We start from the raw sequence: 20,827 nt of genomic DNA on the forward strand, positions 1-20,827 counted from the left end.
TCCCTGCCCACTAGTCCTCTGCTAGCATGTGCCCAGCACTAGCTGAGCAGGGCCGGGCACCAGGCTGAGTGTGTGTGTGTGTGTGTGTATGTGTGTGTGTGTGTGTGTACGTGTGTGTGTGTGTGTGTGTGTGTGTGTGTGTACACACTGTCACACTGGAAGACCGGGGATGAAGTGTGTCCAGTGCCTGCTGTGCCTACAGATCTGGATGGAGCCGGGCCCACCGCCCTGGTGACTCTGGGAGGCCTGGGCTGCCTCCTGCCTGGCTGAGGCCTAACAGTGCCCTCGGTCCCTCCCTGCCTGCAGGGTCATCAGCCGGGCCCCGGGCCTGAAGCTGGTGGTAGAGACACTCATCTCCTCCCTTAAGCCCATCGGCAACATTGTCCTCATCTGCTGTGCCTTCTTCATCATCTTCGGCATCTTGGGGGTCCAGGTGAGGGGTGCCCGGCAGGGCAGGCAGTGGGGTCGGCTCGAAGGTGGGAATAGAGGCTCCTCACGTCCCCTCAGCTCCTCCGACCCTGGGGGCTCAGGTGGAGCAGGCACGTCCCTGTCAGCAGCGAGTTCCCAGTCCAGGAGGGAGACAGACAGGGCCAAAATGGTTGCGTGCAAGGCAGGCTGGGTAAATTGGATCACAGGGGTCCAAGCTACACAGGAACAGGGGGCTGGACTGGGCTGGGGACAGTGGGGGAAGCGCCCTAAAGGAGGTGCCCTTTGCACTGGGCCTTGAAGGAGAGGTGATTTGGACAGGTCGGGGGTGGTGGTGTGTGATTCAGGGGAGGATGGGCACATGTGGAGGTGAGCCGGGAGCTCTGACTGGCGTAGAGAGATGAGCCGATGGTGGGCTGGGTCAGATGGGGAAGGACTTGGGATGGCAGTGAAGGAGCTGGGGCTGGGCGTCTCCGGGATTGGGGCCATGGGAGGCCTCTGACACAGGAGGGCCTTGAGCTGGCTTGGGTTTTGGTGTGGAGCCCCGCCCAGGAATAAGATGGGCCTCAGGGCTCGAGGGGGGTGGGTCATAAGGTGTGTGACGGGGATGGCCCCAGTGACCTGGGTCCTCTGGGGTCTGAGCGGCTACTGAGACCCTTCCTGTTTCTCGAGCGTCTGAGCCCCAAGGCCTGAAGGCTCCTCACCTGGTCCTGCATTGGGGCTGTAGCTGGTGAGGGGCCCTGGGCACAGGTATTCTTTGGGGTTGCTGAGAGAGCCACAGTGGAGCCACCTGGGCAGGAGGGGCTGGGAGTGGACAGTGGCCCTACCCCTTCCAGGCGGTTGACATGGAGGAGGCTTGTGTCCCTGGTGAGAGAGAGGGTCTCTCTCCCTCCCCTGGGGATATGCAGGCATCTTCTCCCGTGGGGTCCCTGCCCGGATCTCCAGCGCAGGAACTGGGGTCTGATCTCGGGTCTGTGCAAAGCCCAGGAATCAGACAAACCAGGGTGTGAACCTTGACTCTGCTACTTCCTAAGCCTCAAGTGACTTTGAGAAAATTCCCTGCCGCCCCTGGGCCTCCGTTTCCTCATCTGTGAGATGGGGTGAGAGCAGCGCCCCTTCCTGTGGGGGGACTTGGGGCGATGGTGTGGTTGAGTGCTTGGCCCGGGCTGTGCACAGAGGAGGTGTCTCCCGAGGAGCAGTCCCTCTTCTGATGGGCACCCACCCCCATCCCCACCCCCGGGAGCGTTGGCAGGACGGCCGCTCACCCTGTGCCCCTCCCCGCAGCTCTTCAAGGGCAAGTTCTACCACTGTCTCGGTGTGGACACCCGCAACATCACCAACCGTTCCGACTGCATGGCCGCCAACTACCGCTGGGTCCATCACAAGTACAACTTCGACAACCTGGGCCAGGTGAGCTCCCGCACCTACCCCTTCCTCACCTGTCACCCCAGCGGGGGGAGTGACGGTTCTCCGATGCCAACAGCCTGGGGTTATAGAGCAGCCTCCAGGATTACAGTGCCCTACCAGACTGACCCTGTGACTTCTCCCCTCTAAGCCTCAGTTTCCTCTTCTGTAAAATGGGTAGGAGTAGCACCACCTTAACAGGTGGCGTGAGGATTAGAGGTTCTGAGTGCAGTGTCCCGCAAGTGCCTGGCGCTTCAGAGGTGCCTCAGCGGACACTGGTTCCTGGCTCCCACCCCCGCCCTTGGGACCCTGACAGGAGTTTGAAAGTCAGCCAGATGTGGGTGTGGATCCCGGCTCTGCCACTTACTGTAGGTGTGGCCTCTCTGAGCCTCAGTTTCCTTACCTGTAAAATGGGAATGTTCCAGCCCACCAGGCAGGCTGTGGAGAGATTAAAGTGAACCCAGCCCCTGGCCCGGGGTGAGTGTCCTTGCCCATCTCCTCTGCTCTCTCCACTCACAGGCAGGCCCTGCCCACTTCCAGCCTCGCTGCTGTCTCCTCTCCTAGAGGCCTGCCAGGCCTGGCCATCTGGGTAGTGCCCCAGATGAGAGCCTCCAGCTGGCTGCCTACAAAGACCCCCAAATGCTCCTATTTCTTGAAGGCCAACCCCGGTGCTGGGTATGACCAGACGGGGCGTGCCTTCCCCAGGTCACACAGGGAAGGGGCAGGATCCAGGTCCAAGTGGCCTAGGGCCCATGCCCTGCCCCTCAGCTGGGATCCTCCAGTGGGTTCCCACTGGAGTCTCACCCCACATGACCAGAGATCCCACTCCCCATGCCCCCCCCCCGGGGCCACCGAGGGGCAGTGAGTGGCCGGGGAAGGGGGTTAGGAACTGGGGCGCAGTCGCTCCCCCAACTCCTCCAGATTCCCCGGAAGCAGTGCCTTTTCAAATTATTAACAACTCAGTGTTGGAAAAACAGGTGTGTTAAAAAAGATGTTCCACTAAACTGAGGGAAAGCCCGTGGGGGCTTTCAATGAGCTTGCTCCTGACCCCTGACCCCAGCGCCAGGCCCCGGCTGCAGCCCTCATGGGGCAACCAGCCCTTCCATTCTGAGCATGCTCAATGCCAGGCCGATGCCCTGGGCCCTGAGCATGGTGCTCTCAGCACGCAGAGCCAACGGGGGTGGGGGGGTGGCCCAGAGCCTTGACCCCTTTCTAGGCTCTTTCCCAGCTGTGTGTCCTCAGGCAAGCCCCAGTGTCTCTGTGCGTCCGTCCTCCCCATAAATGGACGGGGATAGCAGGCCTGTGACTCCGTCTCGGGCTCTCTGCACTTTGGGCCTCTGACCAAGGGCTTCAGGGACGTTTGCCCCCGGCCTGTGAGCTTCATGTGCCTCCCCGGCCAGGAAGGCTTCCCCCGTGTCCCCTGCCCTGCCCGCCCCGTGCGGAGCCCTTTCCGGGCAGCCCCTGGCATCACGCCCAGCTGGAAGGGAAGAGGACGGGTCTGCACCTGTACGGATAGGAAGGAGGGCCAGGGCCCGCAGGAGACCCGTCCCAGAGCCTCATTTCCTGGCCCAGGCCCTGGGCTACAACAATGAACCGTGTGGTGGAAGCACCGGGTGGAGCGGGGGGGAGGTGGGGTCAGGGAGAGGAGTGTCCGGGGGTGTGTGACTGCCGGGCAATCTCTGCTGGTCCAGGACCCTTTGTGAACCCGTCACCTCTGTCCCCTCCCCTCCCCATGTCTGCCAGGCCCTGATGTCCCTCTTTGTCCTGGCCTCCAAGGATGGCTGGGTGAACATCATGTACAACGGACTGGATGCTGTCGCTGTGGACCAGCAGGTGGGCGTGGCTGGGCTGGGGCAGCGGGGCAGCAGGGAAGGGACGCGGCGGTTTTGGGGCCCAGTGATCTGAAACTGGTGTCAGCAAGACCCACAGCCCCAGTGTCGCCCACTGTCAGGGAGGCCCACCCCTCACCAGCCTGGCCTGAATCCTCCACCAGCAGAGCCACCCCTTGGGGAGTGAAAGTCATTGTTCTATTTGTTTCAACAAAGCTCCCTGTTCTGTAGGGGCAGCCCTTCAAGCTGGTTCCGGCCTGGAGGGGTGCAGGGCCTTGTGGGTGGAGAGAGGCTGAGCCAGCTGATGGGGGACAGGAGGTGCAGGCCTGAGGCAAGAGAGTGACACATTCAGGGAGTCGTGAGAAGAGGTTCCGGAATAGAAAGTGAGAGGAGAATGGCAGGAGGTGTGGAGGAGGCAAGCAGGACTGGGTGGTCCCGGCATGGCAAGGGCCGGCGTTCCGCTGAGGGCAGTGGGAGCCAGAGAAGGCATTAGAGCAAAGGAGTGACAGCATCGGGTTTGCCTGTGGGAGCTTCTTGTGGGCTGCTGGGTGGGGATGGATTTGAGAATGAGGAGGGTGGAAGGGATCAGGGAGGAGGTTGGGCCTGATCAGAAGTCTGAGCTCTTGCTCTTGAGATTCCCCCGAGAGTAGGGGTCCCTTCAGGGGCAGAGGAGGGAATGAGAGCACTTGGGGGCATCTTCCTGTACTTCTTCGTCTGTCCACCACCCAAACCACGCACACGCGCGCACACACACACACACACACACACACACACACACATACACACACATACACATACACACACACACATATGCACACACACGGACTCCACAAGGGATATGTTTCCCCCCTGCTGGCTGCGTTATTTCTGGAAGGATGAATAAGTGGGTGGATGGATGGTTGGATGGATGATGTTTAGACAAATGAATAAGTGGGTAGATGGCTAGCTGGATGGATGAATAAATGAAGGGTGGGTGGATGGATGGATGGATGAATGGATGGGTGGATGGATAGGTGGATGAATAGATGAATAAGTGGATGGGTGGATGGATGGATGGATGGATGGATGGATGGATAAATAGATGGGTAGATGGATGGGTGGGTGGATGGATGAATAAGTGGATGGATGGGTGGATGAATAGATGAGTGGATGGTGGGTGGATGAATGGATGGGTGGGTGGATGGATGGGTGGATGGATGGATGGGTGGGTGGATGGTGGATGGACAGATTAATAAGTGGGTGGATGGTGGGTGGGTGAAAGGAAGGAGACGGGTGGACATGTGTCCAGGAGGCAGCAGCTGGAGCAGGGAAGGGGAGGGGCTGTCTTTGCTGAGCACCTTACTTGTGCCAGGCCAGGGTGGGCACTTCCTCTGCCTCCTCCTTCAAACCTCACGGCCCCCTAGGAGGCCGGCTCTGTTAGTATCTAAACTGCACGGAGGCTCAGCATGGTAGGGCGCCCCCTCCCCCACAGCAGGCCCTGGGGTGCCCGGTCAGCCTGCCTCAGCCCATCTGGCTCCCTGCAGCCCGTGCCCAACCACAACCCCTGGATGCTGCTCTACTTCATCTCCTTCCTGCTCATCGTCAGCTTCTTCGTGCTCAACATGTTCGTGGGCGTCGTGGTGGAGAACTTCCACAAGTGCCGGCAGCACCAGGAGGCCGAGGAGGCGCGGCGGCGCGAGGAGAAGCGGCTGCGGCGCCTGGAAAAGAAGCGCCGGAGTGAGTGGGTGACTCCTAAGGGTGGGGACTCCCCAGCCCCGGGCCTCCTCTGCCCCCGCTGCTGATCCTCCCGGGGGCGGGGCTGAGGCCTGAGTCCGACACCAGCCTCTGGCCTTCGGAGCTGGAAGGGACAGAGGGTCCGGCCCCGTGCCCTGGCCCTGCCCCTTTCCCAGCGTCTGCCTGTCCAGGTGACCTGAGCCCTATCCGTGTCCACCTGGAGTCAGATGGTGACACCAATGCCAACCAGGTGTCTCCGTCCAGGCAGAGGGCAAAGGCAGAGCCTGGATGCCCGACCCTGAGCTGGGGGCCCCCTGTTCTCCCCTAGCAGACCAGAGCCCCTGCCATGGGCACTTTTGGGGTGGATGGAGAGAATTGGTGTCCTGCTCTCTTTGCCACTTACCCCCACATCTGACCCGTTTCCCTTGTGGCCCCGTGGCTGGGTGGAGGGGCCTAAGTCTGACTCCCAGGGCCTGGGTGGACTGACACCTCTCCCCCTTGCTTCCTCTCTCCCCTCGGCCTCCCCCTCCACATGTCCTGTGCCCGCCTTGGCCACCCTCTGTGGCCTGTGCCACACCCCTGTGCCACCCCTGGCAGAGGCCCAGCGGCTGCCCTACTACGCCACCTACTGTCCCACCCGGCTGCTCATCCACTCCATGTGCACCAGCCACTACCTGGACATCTTCATCACCTTCGTCATCTGCCTCAATGTGGTCACCATGTCCCTGGAACACTACAACCAGCCAATGGTGAGCCCCAGTCCTGCCCCCCGGGGCCGAGGCTTCATGGGGAGAGGCCCTCAGCAGGACCCTGCCCCTGGGACAGGGTGGGGCAGCATCTGAATTGCCCATGCCAGGCCCTATGCCCAGGAGGCTCTCGGCCTGGTAGGACAGGTGACTGAGAGAGAAGGGCCAGAGGAAGAGGTCTCCGATTCCTGGTGGGTGGGAAGGTGACACTGGACCCCATCTTGAATACAGGTAAAGTAGCCAGGGTGTGTTTGATATGACTTTCTGCCAGGCATGCTGCCGATTTTAACTCTCTCATCCTCATAGCAACCTTAAGGTGGGGGAGGGGACTTCCTCCAGATTTTGTAGACGGACAAACCGAGGCTCAGAGAAAGGAAATATGTTGCCCCAATTAGTCAGCCAGAAAGCAGTGGAGCCAGGACTTTGATTTGTATTCAAGGACTGCCAGGTGGCCCCCACTGCTGCCTGGGCATATGGAGCCTGGGGAGGGGGCGCATTTCAGGTATCAGGACTGTTGGGGGCAAACACAGAGGTGGGAGAGGGTGACCAGCTCCTAGCTAGTTGCAGGCAGTGTACATGAGGGATGTGTGGGGGGCTTGTAGGGGCAAGTGTATCCCAAAAGCTTCTTATCAGAGATGGGGGAAAAAGAGGGGAGCAGAGCCTCCAGGTGAGGAGTTAGTATCTTATTTTAAACTAGAGGCTCGGTGCACAAAATTCATGCATGTGGGCGGGGGCGCGGGGAATGTTGTCCCTCAGCCCGGCCTGCACCGTCTCCAATCCGGGACCCTTTGGGGGATGTCCAACTGCCAGTTTAGGCCCCATCTCTACTGGGATTGGGCCTAAACTGGCAGTCAGGCATCCCTCTCGCAATCCAGGACCACTGGCTCCTAACCACTCACCTGCCTGCCTGCCTAATGCTCCCAACTGCCCTCCCCTGCTGGCCTGGTTGCCCCCAGTGGCCCTCCCCTGTCGGCCTGGTCACCCCCAACTGCCCTACCCTGCAGGCCAGTTCACCCCCAACTGCCCTCCCCTTGCTGGCCTGGTCGCCCCCAACTGCCCTCCCCTGTTGGCCTGGTCACCCCCAACTGCCCCCGCCCCTTGCCGGCCTGATTGCCTCTAACCCCCTGCCAGCCTGATCTCACTCCTAACTGCTCTCCCCTGCCAGCCTGATCGCCCCTAACTGCCTCGGCCTCGGCCCCCACCACCATGGCTTTGTCCGGAAAGAAGTCGGAGGTCTGAAAGATGGCTGGTGGACCCAGTCTAATTAGCATATTACCCTTTTTATTAGTATAGATGATAGGAGAGGAATGTTATGCATGCAGGGGAAAGGAAGGCAACCATTGGCAGAAAGGAACTTCCAAATTAACATGAAGAAATGGAGTAATAATAGCTTACATTTACCAAGTATTTAAATATATAATCCTTGGCACAGGGCTATTAGCTCATTTAATTTTCACAGCAACTTTCTGAGGTAGGGTACTGTTATCATCCCCAGTTTACAGATTGAAAAACTAACTCCCAGAGGTCAAGTGACTTGCTCAAAGTCATAGTGAACAAGGAGTAAGTGCTGAGCCAGGATTCAAATCTAGGCAGTCTGGTTCTTAAACATGACCCCTAACTATTAACCAACACTGCTTCCAAAGAGGGGTATCTGGACCAAGCCAGCAGAAAGAAGAAAAAGGAAACAAGCAGTGAAAGAAATAGTGCACATTATGTAAGACGGAAGGAATAAAAGTAGACACATAGGTCATTGCACTAAAGGTGAATGGATTAAATTCTCCTCTTAAAAGGCAGAGACTTTCTGACTAGAGGAAGATGGGGGCAGGGGCAGGTCCTGGGGCCTGGATCATGCTTCTCTTTGCCCTCCCCCCGCACAGTCCCTGGAGATAGCCCTCAAGTACTGCAACTACTTTTTCACCACTGTCTTTGTGCTGGAGGCCGTGCTGAAGCTGGTGGCATTTGGTCTGCGGCGCTTCTTCAAGGACCGGTGAGTGGCGGGGCCGGGCCATGGCAGCACTGAAGGGGCTGCAGGATGGGGAAGCAGGCCTGATCCCCGGGGAAGCCTGGAGCAGCCAGAGGAGCGGAACTAATAGTGTCTGGGCACTGATGACCAGGGGCCCCGGGTGCTGCCTGCAGCCCTGAACAGGAAGTCGATACGGCACTACCTGGTGGGTGCAGGGCATTCTACCAAGTCTCCTCATCACAGCTCCCATGGGTCCTCCACACCCCACGGGCAGAGCAGGGCACACCTCCTCCTTTTTCAGAGGGAACAAATAGGGTTCAGAGGGCTTGCGAGACTAGCCCTAGGCCACACCAAGGGAACAGGGGCTCAGGAGTTACAGCCAGAAGTCAGAGTCCATTTCTTCTCCCCTGCAGGAGGCCAAAGGTATTTATTTAGTCTGGTGAGCCTCTTGCTTGAGGATTTGGAGGCTGTCTAAGGGCAGAGAGGGAGCTGGACCCGGTGGGGTCTGGAGGGCTAGTCGGAAGGGTGGCCACACATCCCTGCCAGCCACGGCAGGAGGGTGGAGAGCTGGGACCTCCTCCGAACTAAGGTGTGTCTGAACTAGGTGACTCTCACTTTGCTTCCCACTCCTGCCCTCCTGTGTCCGCTGAGCAGGTGGAACCAGCTGGACCTGGCCATCGTGCTGCTGTCGGTCATGGGCATCACGCTGGAGGAGATCGAGATCAACGCGGCACTGCCCATCAACCCCACCATCATCCGCATCATGCGGGTTCTGCGTATCGCCCGGGGTGAGGGCAGGGGGCCGGCGGGAGAGAGGAGTGTGGGCACGATGGGGGAGGGGACTGGGCATGATGGGGGAGGGGACTGGGCATGATGTGGGAGGGGACTGGGCACGATGGGGGAGGGGACTGGGCATGATGGGGGAGGGGACTAGGCACGATGGGGGAGGGGACTGGGCACAATGGGCTTCCTGCTGAGCAGCAAGAGCAGAAGCCAGGAGAAACTCACACCCAACACACGCTCAGGGGCCCACGTCCACAGGCCGTTCCGTACAGCACACGGCACCCCCTCCTCATCACACCACGACCCATGCGGCCCACTTACTGTCGACCCCTGTCTTCCTCACCGGCAGTTCTCCTTTCACTTCTCCAACACCAGCTGGGACACAGGGGCCTCAACGCTTCTTAAAATCCCCTTTCTTCTCCCAGACCCCCCTGCTGCCCCAAGGCTGTTCCCACGCTTCTTTCAAAAACCTCCTCCTCCGTGTTCACCCCGGTGCCTCTCACTCGCCCCTGCACCTGCTGTGGCTCCAGGTCCCGAGGTGGGGGAGGCTGTGCAGAGCTCAGGGTAACGCCGGAGCCCTCTTTAGCCGCAGGAAGCGTGTGGGCACTCACTTGGTGGTCATTTCTCCTCATCGCGGTGAACTAGGGAGTCCCTCTCACACTTTTCCCCCTCATACACTTATATCCCTTGCTTCCCACTGGGCGGGCCCTCCTTTCAGTCTTTTTTACACCGATGTCTACATCTTGTGCCACAAGTTTTCATGCACACCCCCACTCACCCACGTGCTTGCGGCATCTGCACACGTGCACACGCCCGACCCCCGGGCCTGGGCTGAGTGGCGGGCTGGCTCTCGCCCGCAGTGCTGAAGCTGTTGAAGATGGCCACGGGGATGCGGGCCCTGCTGGACACGGTGGTGCAAGCTCTGCCCCAGGTAAGAGCTGCGTCCTCCGGCGGCCCCTCCTGCCTGTTGTTGGTGCCATGCTGGGCCCTGGGGGGCGACCCCTGTCTTCCCTTCTCCCAGAATCTGCCCAGAGCCAGCACAGAACCTTGTCTCCAAAGAAGCAGTTTGAGCTGGGACTGTGAGAGACGGAGCAGGTCTTGCTGATGTCACCAAGCACTCGCCAACCCTGCTCTCTACCGGGCCCTGGGGACCCACATTCTGCCCTGAGGAGTCAGCAGGCTGGCAGGGAGACAGATGCTGCAGGGCAGTGTGGCAAGGGGCCTACCCTGTGCTGGGGAGAAGGAAGGGGCCCTGACACAGACGGGACATCAGGGAAGGTGTCAGAGGACTTTGAACTTGACCTTGTAGGGTGGCTTGGCAGAAGGAGGTGGTGATGTGGACAGAGAGGTTCTGTTTTGAGATTCTAGAAGGGGACAGCATGAGACCCTGACATGGGTACTGATCCTAGGAAATGATCCCATTGGTCAGTGGGAGGGAGATAGGGTCAGGGCCACAGAGGGGTCATCTTTCATTCTCCTGGGAAGTCTGAGATTCCAGTCTCTCCCTCCCCTGCTGTCCTGACTACTTATGGCTCCCCTTCCCTCCCCACCCGCCCCCCACCAGGGTGGCCTCTGCTCTGAGGTGCGCCTCCTGCACACTCGTTTATTCGTTATGACTCATCTAGTCTTAAGGAACCTCAGGCGTCTTAAAATAAAAGGCACAGATACAGCACACTGCAGTGAGGATAGAAGATGAGCAGCTCAGGGAAGGCGGGAGCACAGCTAATGCTCGCAGTGACCCGGGCTAAGCATGTTAGCGAGTTCCGTTCTCCAGTTTGGTGTGAGCTTCCCAGCAGCCCAGTTGCAAAGGGAAAGTGACATGACTCTCACCAGGTCTGGATTGAAAGCAGGGGCATTCATGCAAAGAGATGTGTTTTTTCCTAACACTGAATCTCTTCCAAAGATTTGCCACATGGGAGACGGGGTGAGTGCTGGGCTTGCGGGGTGTGCGGGCAGGAAGTGGGTGGAGCCCAGACTCGGATCACCCTGCCTGGGATCAAAGCTTCGTCCCCTGTGAGACCCTGGGCATGCGACTCAACGTCTCCTGCCTTGGTTTCCTTGCCTATAGGAAAGGAATGGGACCAGGGTCATAGGAAATGCTGCATGAGAGTCTGCCAGGAATGGGGATGGGGTGCTGTGTGCCCCCAGCTAGATTGGCCTTCTTCCCTCCCCCCCAACCCCCTTGTTCTGACCCCTGGGTATCCTTGGGTGGTTCCCCAGACCAACCCTGAGTTGGCACAGGGCACATGAAGATGCCCAGGTGGTCCCTGGCTCAATAGTAATTACAGTCATATCAGCACTTTAAGAGACGCAAGTGCCAGCTACCACGTGGCATGGCCGCAGGCTCACCCTCCAAATCTATTAGCTGGCCCTGGACATTGCCCTGGTTCTCTGTAAAGTGCTGTAAGAATTAAACTTTAGCCCCTTTCCTCCTACACAGAGGGAAGAGGCATCAGGGAAGGCTCCTCAGGGGAGGTGACTGGTGACCTGGGCTCTGAGGGGTGGGGAGGAAGCATTTGCCAGTCAAAGACAGAGAGAGGGTCGTTCCTGTAGCAGGAACAGAATATGCAAGTGGGGTCTGTCTCCTGTGGCTGGAGTCAGCGAGCAGGTCAGGCTGGGAGGGGGTCTGCAGGGCTAGGTCAGGCCTTTGATGCCAGGACAGCAAACTCGGGCAGTGGGCACCACAGGGGGTTCTAGATAAGGGAAGCCTCGCCCTTTTATTTATTTTTTATTTGTTTTTTTTTTTTAAAGGCTTTCAGAGAGGAAGGGGAGAGGGAGAGAAATAGAAACATCAGTGATGAGTGAGAATCATTGATTGGCTGCCTTCTGCAGGCCCCACACTGTGGATCGAGCCTGCAACCCGGGCATATGCCCTGACTGGGAATCAACCGTGACTTCCTGGTTCATAGGGTGACACTCAACCACTGAGCCACCCTGGCCAGGCATGGCCTCACCCTTTTAGATGGTTGCTCTGGCAACTCCGAGGAAGATGGACTGGAGGGAGAGGCTGGAGGCAGGGAGGTGGGTGAGGAGGTGGCTGCAGCCATACAAGCTCTGGAAGAGGCTGGGGGAGGAGGGAAGGACTGATAAAGGGTGAGGTGGACGCTGGCTCACAAATCTCCTGACTGGGGGCTGCAGAGGCGGGGAGCTGAGCCCAGGGCCCAGGCCACTCCCGCACCATCCCCACTGCCAGGGCCGCACACGTTGTCTCACAGGTGCTCAGTGTGCGCTCGTTTCATTAATGAATGAGCATCATTTAATTAGTCAGACACTGTTGGGGTGATTGTAGAGCAGCTCGGAAGGGAACCCTCCTCTGGAGCAAAAAAGCATTAGGAGGCTGTGATTAACGCGGTTTACTTTTCAGCAATTAATGCAGACGTCTTCGGACTTATTCATACAGGCCTTCTGAGCGGTCTAGGAGATAGTTCATTTCTAGGGCGAGAATGTGTTTGAGCCTTATCGTCTCCGTAGCTAAAAGCGGTCTCTAGCACACAGATAGATTTGAAACAGGTTTGGAATCTGGGACATGTTCCTCCCACAGGAGCTGTGGGACAGGGGTGGCTGGGCATGCAGGACGCTTCTGGGGCCCACAGTTCTGCATGATTCCCAAGTCCACTCCTCCCCGTGGCTACGCTCCGTGCTGGGCTGAGGAAGCAGATGTGACTTAATCTAGTCATGTTCCTGCTCTCAAGAGCTTCCCAGAGCGGGGGAGACAGTGGCAGGGACACACCAGTTACACTCACGCTGTTAGACTGCATCCCAGTATGCCCGGAGGAAATCTAGGCAGGCTTCGTGGAGGAGGAGGCATTATTGCTGAGACACCCTTCCCCTCCTCTCTGTATTCACCCAGGGGACGGTACTAATCACACACAGGTATATGGAGTAGCGATTGTGTTCATGGACCCTGGGGCCAGCGGGCTGGCTTTGAATCTCCGGCCCACTCTAGTATTAGCGACGTGACCCTGGGCAAGGTATTTCACCTCTCAGTATGCTTATTTCTCAATCTGAAGAATGGGGGTGAAAGAGAGTTTCTGGACCAGCGTGTGGATATGAATATGAATATGAACTAATGAATATGAAATGCTTGGATCCGGCTGCTGACAGTGAAGGCTTCACAAGCATTTTATCATCATCTGTGCCCTGCGCTGGGCACCTGCCCTCCAGGAGGTCATGCGGGGGTGGCAGCCATGGACACAGAGCCCTGACCCTCAGGCTGGCCCTTTAACTGGAGCCTGCTGGCCCTCACCCCAACCCTTCCCTGGCCTTGCAGCCGCCCCCCCGCCCCCCCGCCGCCCTCCTCCAGCCCCCGACCTGGGCCCAGTCCAGTCCACCTGCTGTCTCCACAGGTGGGCAACCTGGGCCTCCTCTTCATGCTGCTCTTCTTCATCTACGCCGCCCTGGGAGTGGAGCTCTTCGGGAAGCTGGGTGAGTGAAGCCGGCCCGGGCGGGGTGGACCGGGTCTGGAGAAGGGCCTTTAGGGGAGGCCTGGGAGCCCCCTGAGACTGTCACATCAGGGTCCTTTTAAAAATATATATTTTTATTGATTTCATAGAGAAGGGAGAGGGTGAGAGAGAGAGAAACATCAGTGATGAGAGAGAATCATGGATCGGCTGCTTCCTGCACGTCCCATAGTGGGGGTGGAGCCCACAACCTGAGCATGTGCCCTGACCAGGAATCGAACCGTGACCTCCTGGTTTATAGGTCCATACTCAACCACTGAGCTGCGCCAGCCGGGCACATCAGGGTCTTTGCATTGGGGAGAGGCCCCAACAGCAGGCCATGGGGGGATGGATGGGAGGCCCTCGGCCATCCACACCCCCTTCCCGTGTGAGTGGGAGCTTTAGAGAGCGCTAGCCTGGGTCCGCGTGCACACCCCAGGCCTATGCCGCGGATGCCCACTTCGAGCCCCACGCTGTCTGACCTCTGGAGATGCCCCCTCCGAGCCCACTAGCCAGTGCCCATCCTGGGCCAGGGCCACCCCTACGAGCAGGACAGCCAGGGCAACACAGGGCCAGCTCCAGAAAGCAGGGCTCCCCGGGGGGCCGGCCCGCGCCCACCCCATCCTCTCCCTCTGGAACTGAGACTTGAGTTGGGGGAGGAGCCAGGCTCACCTGAGCCGGAGCCCCAGCCTGTGTGCCACCTCCCTGAGCCTCAGTCTCTCCATCTGTGGGCCGGGCACGGTGCGCACGCACCTCCGAGGGTTGCAGTGGGAATTCTGAGGGGAGGCCGGGCGGGCTCCGCAGCGGCCAGCTGACCGCCTTTCCTTTCAGTCTGCAACGAGGACAACCCGTGCGAGGGCATGAGCCGGCACGCCACCTTCGAGAACTTCGGCATGGCCTTCCTCACGCTCTTCCAGGTCTCCACTGGCGACAACTGGAACGGGATCATGAAGGTACTGTGGGCGGGCTGGGCAGGGAGAACTCGGGCTGCGTTCGAGAGCAAGGGAGCTAGTGACAGTCCCGGCGGTCAGGCCTCCCGGCCCTCTGCCTGCCCAGCCCCATTGTACATGGGAGGGGAGGGCAGGGCCCCGAGCATCCGGGGGCCCTGCCTGGGGCCCAGAAGCCCAGTGAGGTGCAGGTGAGGCCAGAGGGGCTCTCCGTCCGCCCCTACATGCTCAGGTCAGGGCTCAGGTGTTAGGGGACATGACCGCCGCCCCCCCCAGGGCCAGAGGGGACTGGGGGCCCAGAGCCCGGGGCAGGGGCTGCGGTCACTGCTCCTGCTTATGCCCGGGCCCTGGCATTTGCTGCCCTGCCCATCACCCCACGGAGGCCCTCTGGCTCCGGCCTGGGGTGGGCGGGGAGGGCTCCCGGAAGACAGAGGTGAGGCCTGAGCCGAGACCCTGGTCCTCACTGCCGCCCGCCCGCAGGACACGCTGCGGGACTGCACGCACGACGAGCGCAGCTGCCTGAGCAGCCTGCAGTTCGTGTCGCCGCTGTACTTCGTCAGCTTCGTGCTCACGGCCCAGTTCGTGCTCATCAACGTGGTGGTGGCCGTGCTCATGAAGCACCTGGACGACAGCAACAAGGAGGCCCAGGAGGACGCCGAGATGGACGCCGAGCTGGAGCTCGAGATGGCCCAGGGCCTGGGGCCCGGCCCGCGGCCGCCCGGCGGAGGGCCCGGGGGGCCCGGCGGAGGGGGAGACCCCGAAGGCCCCCTGTGCCCGCACTGCTACTCTCCGGCCCAGGTGGGCAGGGGCTGGGGTCGCCGAGGGCGGCATCTTGGGGCTGCCAGGGAAGCCGCCCAGGTGGCCGTGGGCAGAGACTTCCGTCTTTGGGGGACCCCCTGCTCAGCTCTGAGCGACCCTGCGACGAGGGGTCGGGCCCAGGCCACAGGTGCCGAGGACGGAGGGCCGCTGTGCCCCGCCCACCCCGCAGGCCCCACCAGTGATGATCCCACCTGTCCCCACCCGTCCTGTCCGCCTAGGAGAACCTGTGGCTGGACAGCGTCTCTTTAATCATCAAGGACTCCTTGGAGGGGGAGCTGACCATCATCGACAACCTGTCGGGGTCCGTCTTCCACCACTACGCCTCCCCGGCCGGCTGCCGGAGCTGCCATGACAAGCAGGAGGTGAGCCGGGCCTGCCCAGCTCTGGGCAGACGCTGCCCCGACGCGCGACGGCCAGCCTCCGGGGACACTTGGTCTGTGGACCAGCCAGTGGACCAGCTCAGGAGCTCCCGGCTCCCGGCAACTCCCCTGCCCTTGGCCCCGCCCGGGCCTGGCACTTCACTGGCTGTGACGCCACTGTGTCTCCCCATCCCCACCCCCGCCCCCGCCCCCGCCTAGGCTGGGCCCCCTCCCCAGGTGGGCATGCCATCCATGCTCACCAGACCTCTGAACCTCTCTGACCACCGTCCTGTGTCCTTCTGGGGGACCGGCCCTGCCAGTCCCTGCCCCGTGGGGGACCTGAGGCCGCCGCCTCTCCCTGCAGGTGCAGCTGGCCGAGACAGAAGCCTTCTCCCTGAACTCAGACAAGTCCTCGTCCATCCTGCTGGGCGATGACCTGAGTCTCGAGGACCCCACAGCCTGCCCGCTTCGCCCTAAGGACAGCAAGGTGAGCAGCCCTGCGGGCTCCCGGACAGCGAGTCTGTCCTCGCCGGCTGGCCCCCGCCTGCTCCGCCAGGACACTGCTTCTCCCCAGTGCCCGCTCTGAGCAGCGCCTGCTGTGGACCAGGCCCTCGGCTCTTGTTGGTCAGATGAGGGCAGTGGGGCTCAGAGAGGTGGAGAGATTTACCTGAAGTCACACAGCAACCAGTTCAGCCAGGACCCCACGCACAGCATCCAGCGGCCCGGCTGCTCCTTGTTGCCTTGGATACTTTTTATCCAAGTAATGGACCCTCCGCTGCCCTCAGGGACCTCAGTGTCAAGAGGGCAGTGAACTGTGACCTGCCGGGACATCAGAGGGTTTTCTGGGGGTGGGGCCCTTCCCCCTGCGTTTGGAAAATGACGATTGTCGCCAGGTGGACAGGGCGAGGAGAGGGCCATCCAGGCATAGAGAGCGGCCCCAGCAGAGCACGTGGGTCAGAGGCAGGAAGGCAGTGTGGCGGGCCTGGCCCTGCTCCTCCTCCCCCGTCCTAACCGTCTGCCTCCGTCTCCCGCAGGGCGAGCCAGACCCGGCCGAGCCCATTCGCGTGGGGGACCTGGGCGAATGCTTCTTCCCCTTGTCCAACACGGCCGTCTCCGCGGGCCCGGAGAACCTCCTGTGCGAGATGGAGGCGGTCCCGTTCAGCCCCGTCCGGTCCTGGCTGAAACATGAGGGCAGCCAAGGTGAGGGGTCGGCGCCCCACAGGCTCCCCGCAGCCCTGCGCTCGGTGGCCACCTCAGAGGCAGCTGGTTGAGTATTTTCCTCAGTACCCCCTGCCCCAGACTGTTCTATTGAGTGGAGAGAGAACTAGATAAATAACTGACAATAAAAGCTAGGAACCGCAGGCCTGATACAACAATGGTAAAAGATCGAGGGCCAACTGCTGCTTAGAGATGAGATAAAAATTATATCCAAGCCCCGACCAGGTGGCCCAGCTGGTTGGAGTGTCACCCCATACGCCAAAAGGTTGCGGGTTCGATTCTGGTCAGGGCACGTACCTAGCTGGGTTGTGGGTTCGGTTCCTGGTTGAGGCCCAGGCGGGAGGCAGCCCTTTTGTAAAAGGACCTGACATTTACCCGTTGGCCCTACCCTTGGCATCCCGTGTTTGTGCCGTGGGCTCCAGGCTTAGCTGTGGGCACCAGGACAGAGGACGGAACTGGCCTGTCCATCACTAGGGCCCACTGTCACCTCGAGTCGTCTTGGAGGGGGACAGGAACCTGGGCTCACAGCCTGGGCTGAGGAGGGGGACAGAGAGACCCGCTCAGCAGAAGAGGGGCCCCCAAGACCCCGAGCTCCCCTCAGTACTCTTCCGGGAGGCCTGGCATGGAAACCTCCCAGGAGCTGGGGGTGGGGTGGCTTTCCCGAGGACTCATCCTAAAACCAGTGGCTTCTGGGCTGGGCATGGTGGCTTAGGTGCTAAGACCCCAGATTTCCTGAACCACAAGTCAGGGCACAGCACCCAAGAGCCATTCTCACCCCCCTCTAGTTAATCCCTCGTTTGTGATTCCTTCAATAATAAGATGACGTAGAATAGAAGTCCCTGCACCTGGGGATGTCCAAGCTGTCCGGCCTCCCTGGTTACATATTCCCCAGTTCATTCGTGCCCCCCCTCGCCCTAGAAGGCACTGACGGAGGGGGCTGTGGGCAGAGGCCACTGGCCAGCCCCGCCACCCCGCCCGCATGTTCCTTTCCCCCTGTCCTGGCCCCTCTCCAGCCTCCAGTGGAGCAGACCAGGCAGGCCCAGCAGCATCTGTCTGCTCAGCCCATGCAGTGCCGTGCCCACCTGCCTGCTGTCCTAGAGGGGCCCCAGGGCCTGACACGCCTCGGGGTCCGGCCAGGCCTGGGGGTGGCGCTCCTGGGACTGGGCTGGGAACCCCACAGCTGCCTTGATTCTTGCAACCTCCTCTCCACCCCTCAGGGGAGCAGCGGGTCCCCCTTTCAGAGGCAGGAGCGCGGGGTCCTTGAGTCCACTTGGCTCCAAAAGCTGTGCCTTTGCCTGTGCCTGTCCTCCCAGGAATCACACGGGCAGGCTCACTGCTTCTCTCTTGCGCTCACCGTGGGGACACTGAGGCTCAGAGAGGGAGATTTGCCCCGAGTCGCACAGCCCCAGCCCCCCCAGCCCACCCTCAGGGGCCCGCCCGCCTGAGCCTGCTCCCCAGCGCCCTCTCCTCCCTCCCCAGCCGCACCTTCGAGCCCCTTCTCCCCAGAGGCCTCCAGCCCGCTCCTGCCCATGCCAGCCGAGTTCTTCCACCCCGCCGTGTCCTCCAGCCAGAAGGGGCAGGAGAAGGGCGCCGGGGCCGGGGCCCTCCCCAAGATCGCCCTGCAGGGCTCCTGGGCATCCCTGCGGTCACCGAGTGTCAACTGCACCCTCCTCCGGCAGGTAAGGCACCTCCCTGACTCCGGGAGCCCCCCTCCTGGGGGACGTCTGAGTTCCCGCTGGGGGTGGAGGGGCAGGTGGGGGAGGGGAGGTTTGGCCTGGGGGCCACCTGCCTTGGATTGGCAGGGCCACATCCGGGCATGCAGAGGGCCCTGCAGCCCCGAGCCCACTGTGGGGGGCGGCCCAGGGCTCAGGGCTCGGAGAGGCAGGAGCTGCCCCGAGGACACAGTGTGGTGGAGGCAGGGCTGGGCCCAGGGCTCCTCCAGGCATTTGTTCACTCAGTAGCTGTCAGCCCAGCTACGTGCCCCGCTGCGTGCGGGCTCCAGGCTGTAGCAGCTACAGGACGCGGAGTGCCTGCCCTGGCCTTACATCGGCTTTAATGTGTGTGTTGGGAGGTGCGGGAGGAGAGGCGGAATGCCAAGATCAGTGGATAAAGCGTATATAGTCTCTTTGGTAGCGACACGCACTGGGGAGAACATTGCACAGGAGAGGGGTCTATGGCGGGAGCAGGGGCCTGGGAGTCAGGTGGAGGGGCTGGGAGGGCCCTGAGGTGGGAGCATGGGGGTGAGGGGTGGGGTGGGGGGGTGGGATCTGGGATGGGCTTTCCAGGCAGCATGTGAGCAGAGTGGGGGCAGTGGGGGGGGGCGGTGGGGGGACGTGCGGCCCGGAGGGGCGGACAGGACCCTCAGGCCAGGGTCTGACTGGGTTTGAGCAGGCCACTTCCCTCTGCCGCTGGGGCCCAGAGAGCAGGTGGGGAGAGCCGGTCGGAGGCCGCCTCAGTGACTGTCAGGAGGGCCACCTAGAGGCTCAGGGGGGCAGTGGCTGGGAGGGGAGCGGCAGGGGGTGCTGGGTGTGTGGGGAAGGCAGTTCCTGAGGGTCGGAGGGCTGTGCCTGCCTGTCCCTGAGGTGGGCAGGCTGCTGGAGGAGCGGGGTGGGGGCACACCGGCCGGTCCCCATCCCCCGTGCCTCCCGCAGGCCACCGGGAGCGACACGTCGCTGGAGGCCAGCCGCAGCAGCTCAGCGGGCAGCCTGCAGACCACGCTGGAGGACAGCCTGACCCTGAGCGACAGCCCCCGGCGCGCCCTGGGGCCGCCCGCCCCCGCCCCGGGCCCGCGGGCCGGCCTGTCCCCCGCCAGCCGCCGCCTGAGCCTGCGGGGCCGGGGCCCGTTCGGCCGGCGCGGGCTGGGGGCGCACCAGCGCAGCCACAGCAGCGGGGGCTCCACCAGCCCGGGCTGCACCCACCACGACTCCATGGACCCCTCGGACGAGGAGGGCGCGGGCCGGGGCGCGGGCGGCGGGGGCGGGGGCAGCGAGCACTCGGAGACCCTCAGCAGCCTCTCGCTCACCTCGCTCTTCTGCCCGCCGCCCGCGCCCTCGGGGCTCCCGCCCGCGCGGAGGTTCAGCAGCACCAGCAGCCTGGCTGCCGGCCCCGGCCGCCCCCGAGCCCCCGGGCCCCTCGGCCTGGCCCGGAGCCCCTCCTGGGCCGCGGATCACAGCAAGGACCCGCGGGGCCCGGCCCAGCCCCCCGGAGAGCTGCAGCCCGCCGACGCCGCCAGCAAGAGGAAGAGATGAGGGCCGCAGGGCCCAGCCGCCCTCCGTCACCTCGTTACCTCAGGAGCCAGGGGCAGACAGCAATACTCGGTCCGCAGCCTGGACTCCGCGGGGCCCCCAGCGCCGCCACCCGGCGCCCGGCCACCCGGCGCCATGGAGTCGGGTCTGGGTGGGCTGAGGCCCAGGCAAAGCCCGCACGCGGCCTGGCCGCGGCCCTTCCCGTGCAGATACATGTATATATATATATGCACATATATAGAGAGACAGACATATATATATATTTATTTTTTTTACTGAGAGCATATGACTTCCAGAAAGTGCTGAAGTGCGGGCTGGGGCCCAGACAGAGCTTTTGGCCTGATGCTTAGGACCCAGGCCAGACCTGCCCTGGGCAGGTGGTCCTGCTGGGGAACCAGCACCCCTACCTTTTGGGGTGTCCCCTGGGTTTGGAGTAGCGTGGAGAGGGCTCTCAGGCCTCTGAGGGCCCCAGAGCCCAGGAGACAGGCTCAGAAAAAGCGATGTCATTCAGGGTGCGTTTTTTTTCCTTTAAAGAAGAAATGCTGCTAAGATCCCGCCCCTCCCCCCCACATAGTGGGGCGTCCGTCTTGTTGTTCCTGACTGTCTAGTCGTGTCAACAGTCTTGTAGGCACCCAGAGTCCACAGACTCTTAGTCAACCAGTTAGATGTGTTTCTTTAGAAAAATCAGGGGTGATAGTTGTATTTTCTTAGGGCTGGGGTGGGGGTGGCGAGCAACTCTGAGGCTGGCAGGGGGCTGTGACCCGGGCGAGGCCCTTGCCCCAGTGGGCACTTCCCGGGGTGGGGGTCTGCTATGGCCTTGCCCCCGGGAAGCCGAGGGCAGGAGGGGAGGCAGCAGGAGACAGGACAGCCCCTGAGATGCTGGCAAGGTCAAGGGTGCCCCTGGCCGGTGCTGGCTGTGGCCTTTTACCCTCCCGG

At 61.7% G+C, this 20,827-nt stretch overlaps 1 protein-coding gene across 1 annotated transcript in view; it reads left to right on the top strand.

Annotated features, from left to right (window-relative positions):
- The window catches only part of CACNA1I (calcium voltage-gated channel subunit alpha1 I), an 86,135-nt gene extending 66,241 nt beyond the window's left edge, over window positions 1-19,894 (top strand). Inside the window, exons 21-36 of the mRNA XM_054718565.1 lie at window positions 307-433; window positions 1,711-1,836; window positions 3,574-3,663; window positions 5,183-5,375; window positions 5,970-6,121; window positions 7,996-8,105; window positions 8,736-8,869; window positions 9,725-9,795; window positions 13,211-13,289; window positions 14,135-14,256; window positions 14,731-15,048; window positions 15,288-15,431; window positions 15,793-15,915; window positions 16,463-16,628; window positions 18,126-18,325; window positions 19,298-19,894. Coding sequence (XP_054574540.1) covers window positions 307-433; window positions 1,711-1,836; window positions 3,574-3,663; window positions 5,183-5,375; window positions 5,970-6,121; window positions 7,996-8,105; window positions 8,736-8,869; window positions 9,725-9,795; window positions 13,211-13,289; window positions 14,135-14,256; window positions 14,731-15,048; window positions 15,288-15,431; window positions 15,793-15,915; window positions 16,463-16,628; window positions 18,126-18,325; window positions 19,298-19,894 — 2,752 coding nt within the window. The remainder of the gene's footprint in view (window positions 1-306; window positions 434-1,710; window positions 1,837-3,573; window positions 3,664-5,182; window positions 5,376-5,969; window positions 6,122-7,995; window positions 8,106-8,735; window positions 8,870-9,724; window positions 9,796-13,210; window positions 13,290-14,134; window positions 14,257-14,730; window positions 15,049-15,287; window positions 15,432-15,792; window positions 15,916-16,462; window positions 16,629-18,125; window positions 18,326-19,297) is intronic.
- The last annotated feature ends 933 nt before the right edge of the window (window positions 19,895-20,827 follow it).

This window comes from Eptesicus fuscus, chromosome 7, assembly GCF_027574615.1.
Source record: "Eptesicus fuscus isolate TK198812 chromosome 7, DD_ASM_mEF_20220401, whole genome shotgun sequence".
In the NCBI taxonomy this organism is placed as follows: Eukaryota; Metazoa; Chordata; class Mammalia; order Chiroptera; family Vespertilionidae; genus Eptesicus; species Eptesicus fuscus.